Here is a 15,674-nt window from a genome sequence, read left to right as displayed (position 1 = left end):
TTTTTTTTTTTTTAAGAGAAGCCAGGATAAGATGCTTTCAGAGCCCCACTTGTCCTGACAAATTAAACACCCACTTAGACACCCACTCCTTCTGCTCATTTCTCTGAGTCAGTGTGAGTGATTCTTACTTCTGAGAGACAATATACAGTGCAATGAGCTCTTTCTGGCACAAACTTTAAAGCTCTGTGCTATCTTTGGAGGTCTAGTGGAGATATTCAAAGGTAGGCAGATGAACAACTTGCGTGCACTGGATAACAAATCCAAGCTTTTTTCTTCTTCAGCAAGCTTCTTTCTAAAGCATTTCTCTGAAACATAAATTAGGAATATCTGTAACACAGTTTGCCAGTTGTGATGCATTGACAGACACCTGTTTGTCCAGGTTCACCAGAGGTTTTCACCTACAACTTGGTGACTTGATGGGACCTAATCTTGGAAGGACTGGAGAAAAGCACAGGATTTGCACTGCAGCCCCACTTTGGTCTCCCATCAGTCACTCAGAACTGATCCCATGGACTACCAACCCCTATGAAACTCACAAGGTGACCTGATATGTGTCAATGTCATGGTACAAATGGTACATTTGGTGCATGGAGTGGTACAAGACTTTTTTTTGTAATATAGATAGACAGATGTGGTAACAATCCACCTCATGGCCTGGAGTTACATGAAACACAGAGCTACTTCAATTTAGAATAAATCAATCCTAATTTTCAGAGCTTATAGCAATAGATTTTAGAATGTGCAGATAAATAGGAAATATTTTCTTCAAGTTACCCATATCTGAGAAATATATTCCGTAACTTTTACAAAAAATATTGACAACCCCGTATAGCAACAGTCTTACATTCCCTATTTACTTAGCCCGTTGTACTTCAGCAAAAATCCTAAAAATAGTATGGAGGGGGGACAAGAGGGAAGGAGTCAGGGGTTGATTAAAACATCCAAACAGTTGCTTTATTTATACATAAAGTTCCTGAAATATTCCTACAAGGCTCACTTCCAGAAACAACTGGGCTCAGCACACTTTATCTCCTGGGAAGTTTTGCTACAAATTGAAAGCAAAGGCTTTAGCAAGACATTTAGGTTGTTTATTTCTGTTGACATGTTCACTGGTATCATCAGTAATATTTTGGTTGTGCAGAACCTGGGATTCAGCCCACTAGAGCCTGGACACCAGGTCAGTGAAACATAGTCCCACACTGCTTCTGACACCAAATCCTATACAAATTCTGCCCTGATTTTGGAGTATGTGCAGACATCATAAGAATAGTCCAGCTGGGGCACAAAAATACAACTTCCATGTCTCTCCAGTCCCTACAGAGCTGCCCTCTGCATCCCTCAGGCAGCCTGCAGGCCCTGCCAATACAGACTGAACAGCCTGAACTCCAAGGACTTCTGCTGATAAATGAGAATTTAGTAGATCACTTGAAACTGATCCCATGCCATGGGGCTGCATTGAGAAACTGTGGCAGAGCTAAGGCCAGACAGGGCAGCTGATTATTACAATTGTGAGCACAAGTCTGTGGCTGCAAAGTTAACTGCAGATAAATTTATTTGGACTGGAGAATCATCAGGATCTTCCTCCAAAATGGACTGTACAAAGCATATTATGAGGGTGTGGGTGCCTCAGTCAGCCCCTGACAAGAGCTCACCCACCATCTCCAGGAGCACTGAGCTCTCTGGGTGGAGTGTTCCCTGGATTTTCTGTGTTTCTGTCCATGTTGGTGTTTGCAGGAATGAGTTTGTAAAGAGGAGGTGCTGGTAAGTGCCAGCTACTTCCATTTTGCCAGTGCCTTTATATTCTCTCTGCCTTGTTGCCAGACTGGCTCTCATGGTGCAGAAGGCTGTGTTTGTCCAGTGCATCAGCTGCACCCTGTGGGAGGCTGCCCCAGCTGTCAGCACACACCTCAAAAAGCAGCAAGGTACAGTCTCCACCATCCACCCAGGAGAACCACTTCCATAGTTTCCAGGATCTTTGGCAGTGTGGTTCCCAAAAATGAGGTGGGACTTGGTTGGCAGATTGTCTGCATTGCTGTATCTGACTGATCCAGCCCACCAGCAGCAGTCATGCTGAAGAGGCAGGATCCTGGTATGAAAGGTGACACAGGAAAGGGGAAAATGGGATAAACATCATCTTCAGCTGCATACAAAGCATTCCTTGCTGGTTTTCCCCTCTTTGCCTGACAGGATCCATCTCCTCCTCCATATTACACTGGTATGCTGGGATGAGCTGAGCATCCTTGAGGCAGAGGAAGATGTCAACTCATGGCAAATCCACTTTCCAGAAAGGATTCCCTTGGTTCATCATGGCCTTGGCAACCACTCTTACACTGGTGATGGATTCTGTCTGTCCAGAATTGTCTCCCAGCATTCTTTGTGTCTAACAGAGGTCAGGTGGAGACTTTGGGGAAGGTGGTTCCCATTTGTACCTGGGTACCTGGCAATTTGAAGGGAATGCCTCCAGCACAGGTGGTGGTGGTGATGACATGGAATGCAGGTCACAGGAACTGAGGAAAAGCTGCTCTGCTTGCAGCCATGGGCCTTTTGCAGCTCTGGGCTTGGCTTAATTGACCAGGCTTTTAACTGAGAGAAAAACCTTTGCAAAAGCTGCTTTAGACAGCCAATACAGACCAAGAAAATTTGCTGGCAGAAAAGCTTACCAGAGACAGGTCTGTGAACACGAGCATGTTTTTGGAAGCTCTCTTATACTGGTTTCCCCATTAGAATGGGTTTGCATTGTTAGGGCTGTGCCAGCTGTGCGAGCTCTCGGGCAGGCAGCTGTCAGTTGTGCTTGGTCTCAAAGAACAAAGGCACCTTTGTCCTTCTCTTGAAGATTTATGGAGCATTTATGCCCAAACTCCTGGTGGCATTCATCTGAGGGGACTGTAGCTAGGAAGGCTTTACATTACCTTGGCTATATTTCTGAACAAATAAAAGAATTGTGGCTCCCTGTCAGGCACCAAGTTCCCCCAAGCCCCAGTTAGTGCACGCCAGGAGCCAGAGTCCCATCTGCCAAACGCCCACTGATGGACATGAGGATGGAGAACTTGTGGGTGTTTTTCTGAGAGTGAGTGCTTCCTCTTGGCTGCCAGTGCTGTGTAAAGATGGAAGATTTACAGCCCACGGATCTGGTGTGCATCCAAGTCTGGTCCCTGGCCCAGGCTGAACCCCTGTTGCCTTCCTTCTCCCCTCTGCCATAAGATATTGGAGAGCTGGTGGTGGCTTTTGGGAGGGTAGGAGGCTTCCACACTAAATACCAGGGCTAGGACAGTTCTCAGACAATCTGAAAATGCCAGGTTCAGGTATAAGACCTTCATTCCTCATAGTTTTTTGCTCTTTAGCAGTACTTTGCAAGCTGAGTTACAAAAGATTTTGTTTCAGGAAACATTAGGTTGAATCAGGCTACTATTTTATTTGAACATATTTGCTGCTCTCTAGAGGAGCTCAATGAACTTGCATGGTTTAAGGATATGTGGTTATGTACTTTAAGTGGTCCTAAAATTTGGATAAATGAAGAAAATTTCAAAAAAGAGGAAAACCAAAGTAAAAAATAGCTTCTCTAAAATTTTGTCAGAAAATGAAGCAGCAGCAAAATAAAACTTAAAGAATAGAGAAGTTAATGTACAAAGAGGTAGAAGAAAGCATGTGAGGGGACTGCCAAAAGAGGTGATACTAAAATAAACCTTTTCAATAAATTATGATTATACTGAACAAATTATTATTATACCAATCAAAGGCCTTGTCAAGAATAATCCAAATCCTTAGCAGACAAGGTGCAGAGTGCTTTTAAGGGGTCAAAGAGGTCAGAGCAGTGGCTAAGAAGAAACCTCTCTACACAACAATCAAAATTATACATTGTGCCAGCTTGTACAAAGACATGAGAGAGCCCAGCAAATCATGGAAAACTTGAGCAAACAGCAATTAAAGAACCCATCAGCAAGCAAATACTGAAATCTTGCCACAGAGATGATGGAAATAATCACCAGCCTCTCTTGGGAGGGTTCTGCTCAAGGCTAAGACACCAACACTTTGTCACAGAGCTGTGAGGTCGGGGTCAATAGTCCCTCCACTCTTGGAGGACATCTGGTCAAATCCAGACCTGGGCTGCAATAAGTGGCCCACAAAAGTATCCCATGTTATTAGAGTTGCCAGAGGGTAAATGAGATATTCACCTGTGTCTTTCAGACATGACAGAAAATTACAGGAGACCCAAGCTCGTTTGGAGAGGCAGGTAGAGACTGGATGGGAACCTCCAGGATCACCTGGAGCCCCTGTCTGAGCACCTGAACTGAGGCCCACAGGTAACTCAGAGTCCAGATTCTGCTCCCCTGACCTACTGATGACATTTCTAACACTCTATTGACTACAGTAAGAGTTCATACAAGGCCTTACCTTAAAAAAACCCTATACTGAGATACCTACCTGCATTTACACGTCCTAGTCTTGAGCTGAATCTCAGCCTCCACCTAAACATAGCACCTGGAGAGGGGGGTGGAGGGAGGAGGGGAAAAAAGGTATGAAAATGCTGAGGAATATTTAAGCAGTGATAACATCTAGAGAAGCACTACTGTAGAGGAGATGTTACCTTTCAACAAGTATGATACTGGTTCTTATTCAACAGAAGAGACACAGAAAGCTAAGTTGGGAGAACAGTTTTGCTGCTGACTGCAATAGCTTATGATGCCAAACATTTTCACAGTAGAATTATTTAGAAAGAGAGCACTAAAGGCAAAAATCACACTGGTCATACCATTCATATATTTCAAAAAGACATCTTGCAAGGCACCACCACAACACTCCAAAATCTTCTAAAATGCAAAAAGAAAAATTGACACTAGAGTCTGACTTCACAAGTACAGTCAATCTGGCCACATGGTCATACACTGAGCTCTTTGAATTCTCATGGGAGCTGTTGCTAAAAACTTAGTTGAGAGAAGTGCATATAAGAAGTGTTGTATTTCCAGAGGAATATGGTAGGAAATGTAAATACACAGCTGGAGCAATGCTTCTATAGAAACAAAAAAAAATTGTCTAGTGTCGACAGAGACAGATGATCTCTTAGTATCAGAAAAAAACAGTTGCATCAGGATCTGCCACTTCAGCCATTACTTCAAAAGACAAGACATTTAGAGGTAGACACATTTTATTTTAGGAGACATTACATAAAAAGTTTGTTCTACCCAATGTTAGTGACCACTGACTGGAAATAAAAAATGGCAGGTGTTTCTTAAAAGCAATGCACTTACTTTTCTCAAAGACCAAATATATCACTTAATGTAAAACAACTTATCACTCTCCTTCCAAATTTTCTGTGTAACACCTTATATTCAAAAGCTTCCATAATTTAGTTGAGATGAAACCAACAGACATTCTATAAATGTTGCTGTAAGCACATTATTTGCTTTCAGCTTTCACAGATTATTCACTGTTGGTTTTGGACCTTACAGAACATTCTATCCAGAATAATTTTCCATTAACTTCTTCTAAGACAAGCAGAAATATACAATTTTTAAAAATATTCTTGTCTACTCTATTTTCCCAGAAGGAATTATATGTGAAAGCATTGTGTAAATTAATGGGTTAAACCATAATTCAGAAAAGCACTCTTGTTCAGGAAAACATTTATGCACATGCTTACTTTAAGTATCTTATAAAATCTCACTGAAATCAATGGAACTTTGGCATGCACTTAAATAGCCCTTACCACCCTACAAGCTTATGATCCACTTCTATTCAAGAAAGCAATCAAGCACAAGTTTCTGAATCAGGATCTAAAGGTATTCTGTGAAAACCATTTCTATTCCAAGCTCTACTAATAAATTAGGTTTTTTGTGATTTTGCTTTTTTTTTTCCATTAAGAATGTATAACGTGAATGTGCTTTGCTTCATTTTAAGCTGCAAAGGCCCATTTTATGTACTGCTTGTTAAATCAGATTCTAATGATTCTTTCCCTCATGCAAATCTTTCCTCTCATTCATGGATTGTATTTAAATTCTGCTCAGCTTGTATTCATGATGCCTTGTCAGTGATTTGCATTGCTCTGATGCGTTTGCCCTGGTTGCACCCCTCACTCACTTTGGCTTGAGAACATAGAAGCCATAAATAACTCTTTAGCTGCTAAAAACAACACACACAATTCTTGTACACTAATGAGCTCGAGGATGGCAGCAATGAAGCTCCGTGTGGGTCTCCGTGGTTTCCTGATCTGGCTATTCCAAATGCCCTGCTCTGTGTCCTGGAAAACTAAGATTTTACAGCTTGTTGTAGCAAAATCTTCCTTCCCTAGAGTTTTTCAAAAAAGTAACTTCAGTTTAAAACCCACAATGATAAATGTGCTCTCTATCCCACAGGTTTGGAGAGAGAAAGTTGTGCAGCTCCCTGCAGAGAGGCTGCAGCTCCGGATGGCAGCGAGGTACAGAACACACAGTGCCCAAAGCTGCACGGTCTGCACGGGAAACATTCCCCCTTCCTTTCCTAAAAGATTTAATTCTGTTCCCTCCTTACATCTGGACAGAAAGCCAACATGAGTAATTTGTTTCCTAAGCCAGATGGCTACATTTTCTAATTGACATTAAAAGAGAGCATTTAGATTTAAACCACTGAGAAATGATGAAGGTATCATGTCTCAAACACATTTTGAATAAGTCTCTTCATAGCATGAAAACTATTCTTTTTCATTTCAGAAGATGTGAAAATGGGACATTCTGGTTGTAAGTTTATTTTTGGAAAAAAGTCAAGTAGAAAAAAATAATTTGAGACTAACGCTTCTTTGGGAAGAATGTCCCACATAATTATCAATGACAGAAGTTTGGAGGAAAGACCTTCTAACTAATGCATTTAAAGCATACCTGAAAGCATCTAACAAATCACACGTAAGGCAAAACTGGTGGGATAAAACCCCTTTTTTAATGCAACATATTAAAGAAGTTAGATGGCATTCAAGAGAAATAGCTCAGCTTTCTCCTTTATAATATATTAGACATCTACAGGAATGTGGCCACATCTTTCCGACTAAGTTTCTCTTTTCTTGGAAAGCTGGATTTTAGGAAAGAGCATCTTAGTTCTGCGTTCTCTCCTGCTTGTTGCAGCGGTGGTGAGCCCTGCCCCGAGGGTGTCGGCAGGGCTGCGCAGGGTCAGGCAGGCAGCGGCGGCTCCCATCTCCCCTCCGCGCTCCGCGGAGAGGAGAAGCTGCGGAAAGGGCGGCAAAGCGAGAATCCCGCGGGAGCAGAAGAGGTGGAAGGCGCTGGAATTCCCGGTGTCCCCAGCAGAGGGCACTGCGGGATGGCGAGCGCTGGAGCCCCGGGCCCTGCCGCGTCCCGCTGCGGCCGCTGCGCCCGCTCGCCTCTTGTCCCGCACCCTCCGCCGGCCGGAGCCCTTGCCCGGTGCAGCTCCAGAATTGCTGTAAACCTTCTTTTCCATACCTGCCTGCCGTAGGGAATGGGAGGAACGGGTGATTTTCCTCCAGTCTTGTACAAGCCGGTTCCCCCTCAGCCCTGCGGTATCCGCGGCTCGACGGGGCTCGGGCAGGAGCGGATCGGGAGCGCGCTGGGCAAAGCCCGGGCACCGCGGGCACGGGGCTGCGCCTCGGGGGAGCTGCGGGGACACTGCGTGAGAAACTGCTCATGAAATGGAGCAGAGTCAGGAAATCCAGGTTTTTCTCCTAGACCTGCATTTAGGTTTCACTAGCCTGGGTGTTATTACTGCAATTTCTGCCTCGCAAGAAGAAATTTGACTGTTAATTCACGAGTGAATGTAAAGTGTTTTGAGATCACAGATAAGAGACTAGTAGGAGTCAAGAAGTGTTATCTCGGCCTTCAAAAAGCTTGGTTCAGCATTTGACCTTAGGTACTAGTTTCTGAGGTGATTTGACTATCCTTAGTCACCTCAGATTATTGCTCCACATTTTAATACCAGACACTAGTTATTTCCATACCACCATAGCATTTATGATGTGTGATCCTTTTTGCTGAACTAGTGAAACTCATATACCTGATTACAGTAATGATGGGCAGTTATAAAACTTAAATAAATAGAGCTGTCTGAAGATTTCTAATTGAGTTCTCTTAAAGGCTGCCTAGAGCTCATCATGACCACATGCAGGGAGCTTGCCCTCTTTAATGTTTTTTCTTTGGACTGACGTTTTCAGATCTCTTTATTCTTCTTAGTCTCATCCTATTGTTTTCAGGGTCATTTTTGTTGCCCAGCCTCTTTAATTCTAGGCACAGATGTGCTATCCTTCCATACCATCCAGTTTTGGTATGCAGGACAAAAAAAGGACAAAAGAACATGGCCAGGAAGGAGAGAGATTGCTCTTCACTCCCTTCCCTGCTGGGCCAGAAACTGCATTGACCATGGTGTGTGGGAGTGGAAGAGTGTGCCTAGAGAAACACAGGCTGTGTGCCTCTGGAATGGGGTGCTGGAGCAGGGCATGCTACAGGCAGGTTGTAACAGGCACTCTGGAGACTGGCTGTGATTCCACAAGCTGGTTTGACTGGTCCACACTGAGCTTTCCTCCAGCATGATCTTGACTGCAGGTGAGTTTTCACTCCAGGAGCATCTTTGGTAATTTTTCAATGTACATTATCACTAGTTCTCTCTCTTCCCTCACATTAGATGGCCTGTCTATCCCATGTAAAATGTCACGTTTTTATTGTTTAAGAGGATTACCTTACTGTGCAGGCTAAGCTTGCCTTTTGCACTGCACGTAGTGCTTGTGACATAAGTGTGTTATGGGATCAAGAACTGTATTGAATTTTCTAGTTCAAAGTAGAGCTGGCATTCTCCCAAGGTCTTTCTTTCTCAGCTAGTGATTCCTTTTAAATTTGGCCATTCTGCCTTGCCTCCCAGTACTGTTTTCCTCTTGTAAAAAAACTGTTGCTGCTTTTTTCTGCAAGCCACTTTCAGGTGTCTAGAGATGTGTCCTCCTGAGGGAACCTGGAAAAAGCCCAGGCTCTGAAGCTGCAGTGGAAACACTGTGGGTAGTGTGTGCACAGAGGCACCTCTGCCTCCAGTTTTTCTACCCCACCTGGGACAGCTTTGAGCACCCCAATACTTTAAAAAAAAGGATAAACACTTCTTGTGTGCCAGTCTAAGCCTTCCCAGAAAGCCTGATCACATTTGTATTATTACAATATTCAAGAATTTCCTAATTCCTCTTCTTGAAGCCTTTTTCCAACCAAATGATTGATTACCAAAGCTTCAGGGACTTCTTCTGCACAGGGAAAACTTTGGAACATCCTTCCAGCTAGCTCAAGGACTGTGCAGCAGTGCTCAGGGGATGTACTGTGTCCCTGCTGAGGCTCTGCACCTCACCTGCATTGCTGTGCCTCCTTTTAAGAGGCCCACCAGAAGCTAGGCCAGCTTTCTAGGAGGCTGCAGGGGTTTTTAGTTTTTGCAGCAGGAGAAGATCTGTAAGATTTCCTTCCTGAAGCAGGAGCATGTGAAGTAAGGGGGGGGTGGGAATAAAAAAATAAGAGAGTTCTCCAAAGGTATCTTGCTTATTAGAGAAGGAAAAAATCCCAAACCATGTTTTTGTGCTAACATGGTCACTTGCCTGGGCAGAGCAATTTGGCCTTTCTGTGGGAGGCTCTCAGTTGCCTTTATCCATCCCCCAGATGCTGCCATACAAGTTGTGCTATGGGCCACATCAGTGGCAGCAAAACTCTCCCTTACCTCTCCAGAGCCAGTGGGTGTGGGGGCTGCCCCTGGCCATGGATGAGCCTGTGCCAGCAGGGATGCTGTTGGCACTCCTGCTCTGCAGGTCAGGGTGTGGGCCATGGGTCTCCTTGGGCTGTTTTCAGTAGCTCTCTGGCAAATTTATGAAGAAGGCAGTTTATCATCAGATCTTGAAAATTAACATGTCATTTCTATCACCTCACCAATACACAAATACACCAATTTGGATCTTCATAGAAAATTTAACCTTAAAGTTTGATAAAGGGCCTCCTAATAATGTGAAGTTCATTGTAGCTGTGGATTTTTATTCTTTGTGTACCTAAATGCCTTGCTGGTGGTGTTTCTGATTGTTTTTCCCTATCTACAAATTTTATGCTGATTCACAAAAACCTACATTTCTAAGTTAGCTTCTTTAGCTCCATTTTCCCAGGTTTGTGTTTCTAATGGTTTTAATTTTACCTGATTTTAATTTGTTTGACCTTTGCATTATTACCCAGTCACTTCCAAAGCAGGCATCTTGTTTACCTGGCTAGCTCTGAGACCCCTTTTTTTCAGTTCACCTGTAGCCCCTCTTGGCTCATTCTGGAGGAGGTTAAGCCAAAGGACTACTTCTTTCTTTTACTAGAAATGCTTTTCTCTCAGTGCTAGCAACCTGCACCAGCAGCATGTGAGACACCTATCTAAACAAATTCTCACTGAAGAGTTGAGTATCTCTCCTCTGTCTTCCTTGCTGGAACCTGGTGCAGAGGAAGAAACTCAGATTTTTATCTGCAGAACTGATTGTGCTATGTGGGTCTTCCCCAGCAGGAAGACCTGACAGCTGGGAAAAGTGCCATGTTGATTTAACAACAACCTTGAAAAGAATGTTTCCAGCAATATAGAAAAATGGTATGGCCTTTTTAACTTACAACTATGTCAATATTCTGATGCTGGTCAGCTGGTGCATAAATAGGTACCATGTGCAAATCCCAGGGGAATTTCCTTTGAATTTAAGAAGTTAAAATTATTTTTCCCATCAAGTAGTTAGTTAGCATTTTAAATTACTCCTTTTCATGTTCCTGGCAACTTTGTAGAAGTGGGGTCTATTAAGTCAGGAGATCTTTGAAAGGGACACCAATAATCAAGTCAGTGCTCAATGAAACAAGGTTTTTCCCACAAATCATGACTGATATCTATGTCATTAGTAGGGTAGCTGCCCATCTCTTATCATGATTGGCAGGTTAATAAGGGACCTGGGGCTATCTTTTCACTGCTAGCACACAACCTAACCAATTGCTTTTAAATGACTGCTAATTTGACAGAATATAAGCAGAATATGTAAAAATATCTGCAGTAATGTCTAGTGCAGTTTTTACTCCTGGTATTCTGAGTGCTCTCATTTTAGAAAACAGATTAGAATGTTAGTTAATAGATTTTAAATTTTTTTGGTCATTCAGTTTTTGAAGAAAATCTTGTAGTTGTTCTTTGGTTCAATTAGGACCAAAAGAGAAGGGAGTTTTGTAATGCAATTGTCCTGTAAAGGAAAATGTTTTAAATTGGGGAGATTATGTGAGCAGACCACCTGTAGGGCATTCATAGCTCTTTTCTATAATGCTCCAAGCCATGCCTTGCTGCCTGCAGTCTGGCTAACAATGCAGGGAAAAGCTGTTTAAAAGGCTGTTCTCCCTTTTCCCTCTGGTGTTCACTAACTGTTACAAGTCTTCCTCTTAAAAAAAAAAAAAAAAAAAAAAAAAGTCCCATGTCCCTTTAATTGAAGAACTTTAAGGCTCCATGGTGGCCAATTGGTCTGCAACAAGAGGAACCAGGCAGCAGGGAAAGAAACTTCAGACTATACATCACGTTTGGTGAAGAGAAAAGATCAAAGTTTTCCCAAACTCAAAAGAAACCAAGTTCCCTACAGATTAACCCTATTCATTTAGCTCCTCTTAAAGGAATGATGTTCTGAGCCACTGGGCAGACAGGTAAAAAGTTCAACAATTGCCAAAGCATTCTTCTGTTAATTCAACAGCCTTCTGCTCAAATAAATTAGCTTACTCCTGACAGAAGAACAATACCTTTTCTCTTGAAAAAGGACCATATTTGATATACAAAAGTTAAGATGTTAGTTTAATTTGTTAAGAAGAGATTGATCTAACAAATCTCAACTCACTTTTCCACCATAGTACACGAGCTATGAATTTAAAACATTAACCTTTTACACTTCAGTATGCATCCCAGGAAAGGCAGGTGCTTACAGAAGTGTAGACAACAGATATGAGAGGCGGGTGTGCACATTCCTAAAATAACACCCGTTTTAAAAGGATACTTAACATGCCATGGGAGATGACTCTTTTGTAAAGGCTCAAAGACATCATCATCTTTCAAAAATATAAAAGAAGTATGGTAAAGCACCTCCCAGTTTTGGCAAACACCTTTTCAGAACAACTTGTTGAATGACTTGTTTTCTTGTGTCTACATATCTCACTTCTTTAACAGGTAATGACTGGAGCATGAATGTAGCTCATAGCTTATGGAACTAAAGATACAGCAGCTGGAATAACCAGGGCAGGAGGAGAGGAAAAGCTTGAAAAAGTCATTTATCAAAAGTCATTTTATTGACAAAATAGAATACTCATATTTGCTCTTACAGGGGTAGCCTCTAAATTTTTACAAAAAAATTTACAGACTGTATAGCTTTGGATATATACATATTTTACACATCTGTACAAGGTAACAAATAATTATATAAATACATCCTTTAATGTAGGAAACCCGTATTTAGCTGGGGTGTATAATTAAGACATTTTTGATTCAGTCAATATTGTAAGGCATTTGCCTGGTCATCCACATCCCAAAAACCTGCAGTCCCCAGCAGACTCCCACCTCAGGACGGGGGGGAGGAAGACCCTCTCTCCCATGAGTAAAGAGCTGCTGTTAGTCCAGAGTGATTCAGAAGCTGCTGTGCCTTGCCCTCTGCAAGACACGGGTGAGCCTCTACCCTCCTCTGCCAGCAAAATAATAAGCTGGCTCCTTGAAGTACATGCTCCCTGCATATGAATGGAGGGGAAGGAGGAGGGGGTTGGAGCCTGGGGCCTCTGCCAGCTGCATTGTTCTATACAAGCTGTGGCTAATAAGGACCATTAGGGGTTCATTAATGGCACCAAACAGTGAGGAGGCATTTTAGGCAGGCCAGTGTCCCTCATTCCCTAACCTTTGGCCTCTTTCCCCCTCCTCACACTTGAGACAGGGGCATCTGCTTGGGATAGGAGACAGAGCTGGCTGTGCCTGATCTCCACGTCAGGCCGGTGCTGACATCGCTGTAGAGTGAGCCACCACCTCCGGCCCCGAGTCCTCCTGCCGTGGTGATCACTGCCTGTCCACCTGCTCCTGCCCCCGTGCTCCCCGCCACGGCAGCGCCTTTGCTGGCCCAGCAGCAGCGAGTGCAGAGGGCCCTCCAGGATTCGAGGGTCTTGCCAGACCAGACCCAGACACCAGAAGTGATGCCCACCACCAGGCACATGAAGTACTTGAGCATGAAGACGGCATAGTCGGGGCGGCGGGCCTGGTCGGGCTGCTGGTCACGCAGGCAGGGGCAGTTGTGCGTGGCCTCCCAGCGGGGCCGGTTGTGCTGCTCGTAGAAGAGGCAGGCGACCACGCTGGCAGCCGGCACGGTGTAGAGCACAGTGAAGAGTCCCAGGCGTATCATCAGCTTCTCCAGCTTGTGGGTCTTGGTGGGGCCACCCTGCTGCTTGATGACGCTGCGGATACGGAAGAGCGAGACGAAGCCGGCGAGCAGGAACATGGAGCCGATGGCCAAGTAGATGAGCAGAGGTGCCAGCACAAAGCCCCGTAAGTTCTCCAGGCTTTGGTTGCCCACGTAGCAGATGCCGGCCACGGGGTCCCCGTCCACAGAACTGAGTGCCAGCACAGCGATGGACTTGACGCTGGGGAGCAGCCAGGCGGCCAGGTGGAAATACTGTGCGTAGCCGGCGATGGCCTCGTTGCCCCACTTCATGCCTGCCGCCAGGAACCAGGTGAGGGAGAGGATGACCCACCAGATGGAGCTGGCCATGCCGAAGAAGTAGACGAGCAGGAAGACCACGGTGCACAGCGCCGGGCCGGTGCTCTCGTACCGCACGTGCTCGGCCACCGCCAGCTCCGGCTGCAGCTCGGCCGCGCCGCCCGCCGCGCCGCGCCCCCCCGCCGCCGCCGCCCCCGCAGCCGCGCCGCCGCCGGCCCCCGCCGCCCCGGCCCCCGCGCCGCCCGCGCCCGCCCCGCCGCTGCACGCCACCTTCTCGTGCCCCGCCACCAGCCGCACCAGGTAGCCGAGGGACACGAAGAGGTAGCAGGCGGCCAGGAAGATGATGGGGCGCTCGGGGTACTTGAAGCGCTCCATATCGATGAGGAAGGTGGAGACGGTGGCGAAGGTGGAGAGGAAGCAGAGCACGGACCAGAGCCCGATCCAGAAGGCGGTGAAGGCGCGCTCGTCGGGGCTGAAGTAGGGGTTGTGGCAGGGCAGGGCGCAGTTGGCGATCTGCCCGGTCTTGACGCGGTTGTAGAGCGGGTGCCGCTCGCTGGACACCGACACCATGGGCGCCCGGCACTGGCAGCCCGGCTCGCAGGGCGGCGGCGGCCGCGGCTTGCGCGGAGCCTCGGCCGGCGGGGCGGCGGCGGCGGGGGGCGCCTTGGCGGGGGTGCCGGGCTTGGAGCCGCGGAGCGGGGGCTTGGCGGGCGGCGGCGCGGCCGTGGTGAGGTCCGTGCGGTTGTAGTCCATACAGAGCGTGTCCGGGCTGCCCTGCTCGGGGAGGCGGTCGCAGCGCATCCTGTCGGGCCAGGCGAAGCCGTACTGGCGCATGAGCGGGGCGCAGCCGGCCTTGGCCCGCTCGCAGACGCTGCGGCAGGGCGGCAGCGGCTTCTTGTAGTCCTCCAGGCAGATGGGGGTGTACATGCTGCAGAGGAAGAAGCGCAGGTCGCTGGAGCACTGGATCTCCACCAGCGGCCAGAACTGGTGCACCTCCAGCCCGGCCTCATCCTGCGTGTCGTGGTTGAACTGGTTGGGCATGTAGGTGTAGTTGTAGCCGATGCCCTTGCAGAGGGGCACGGTGATCTCCTGGCACGACAGCTCCTTTGCCGAAGAGGAGGAGGAGGAGGACGCGGCGGCTGCGGCCGAGGCGGCGGCGCAGCCGGCGCGCTGCAGCAGGGACAGGGCGGCGAGCAGCGAGGTGATTTCCAACAGGTAACTCCACTCCATGCTCGGCGGCGCGCGGGCGGCGGCCCCGGCTCCTCTCCCGTCCCGCTCAGCAGCCGCGGGGAGCGCGGCGCCACAGCACCCCCCCGCCCCGGCTACCCCCGGGGGGGCGGAGGGCGGCCCCCTCCGTGCTGGTCACAGGTGAGAGGTCTCGCAGCTCCCGCCGGACTCCGTCGTCCGCGGGCTACCGGTGAGGGGGAGCCCCCACTCGGCTCCGGAAGATGGGGGTCTGCTCACGGGAGGCCCCTCAGCCGCCGTCGCATCGCTCCCCGCGGGGTCGGTTTCGCAGGGGGAGGTGCAGCTCCTCTCGCCGCTGCTCCAGCGCCGGCCGGGCACGGGGCGGCGGAGGTGGAGAAGTTTCGCCGTCAGCCCCCGGGCGGCGCGGTGAAGAAGGCTGAGGAGTCCGGGAACCAGGCGGTGCCGGGCTCCCACCGCCCCGAGCGGGCGGGCAGCGGCAGGGCCGGAGCTGGGGCGGCCGGAGCGGCTCCTTCTGCCGCCCGCCCGAGCGCACGGTTCCGCGGGTGACCGCCAGCCGGCTGGTCCTCGCCCTGAGCTGGGTCCCTCTCCGGCTGCCGGGCGCCCCGGCCGCGATCGCGCCACCTGAGCCGCGGGTCGAGCGCGGCAGCGCCTCCGCCAACTTCTCGCTCTCCGGCCTCGGCAGCGGCGCTCTGGCCGCCGCGCTCTCATAAATATTTATAGCGAGCGCCGCCAGACCCCGCCCTCTCAGCCTCGTCCGCCTATCAGCCTCGCCCGGGCGGGACGCGGGGGGCGG

General features: G+C 47.9%; 1 protein-coding gene across 1 annotated transcript; it reads right to left on the bottom strand.

The window, feature by feature from the left end:
* Positions 1-12,247: 12,247 nt before the first annotated feature.
* FZD8 (frizzled class receptor 8) lies at positions 12,248-15,548 on the bottom strand. The gene has a single exon (XM_050971457.1). The coding sequence runs from the start codon at positions 14,903-14,905 to the stop codon at positions 12,887-12,889; it is 2,019 nt and encodes a 672-aa protein (XP_050827414.1). The 5' UTR covers positions 14,906-15,548; the 3' UTR covers positions 12,248-12,886.
* Between the last annotated feature and the right edge of the window lie 126 nt (positions 15,549-15,674).

This window comes from Serinus canaria, chromosome 2 (assembly GCF_022539315.1).
Source record: "Serinus canaria isolate serCan28SL12 chromosome 2, serCan2020, whole genome shotgun sequence".
Taxonomy (NCBI): Eukaryota; Metazoa; Chordata; class Aves; order Passeriformes; family Fringillidae; genus Serinus; species Serinus canaria.
The sequence above is the reverse complement of the archived record's forward strand: the minus strand, read 5'-3'. Positions and strand labels throughout refer to the sequence as shown.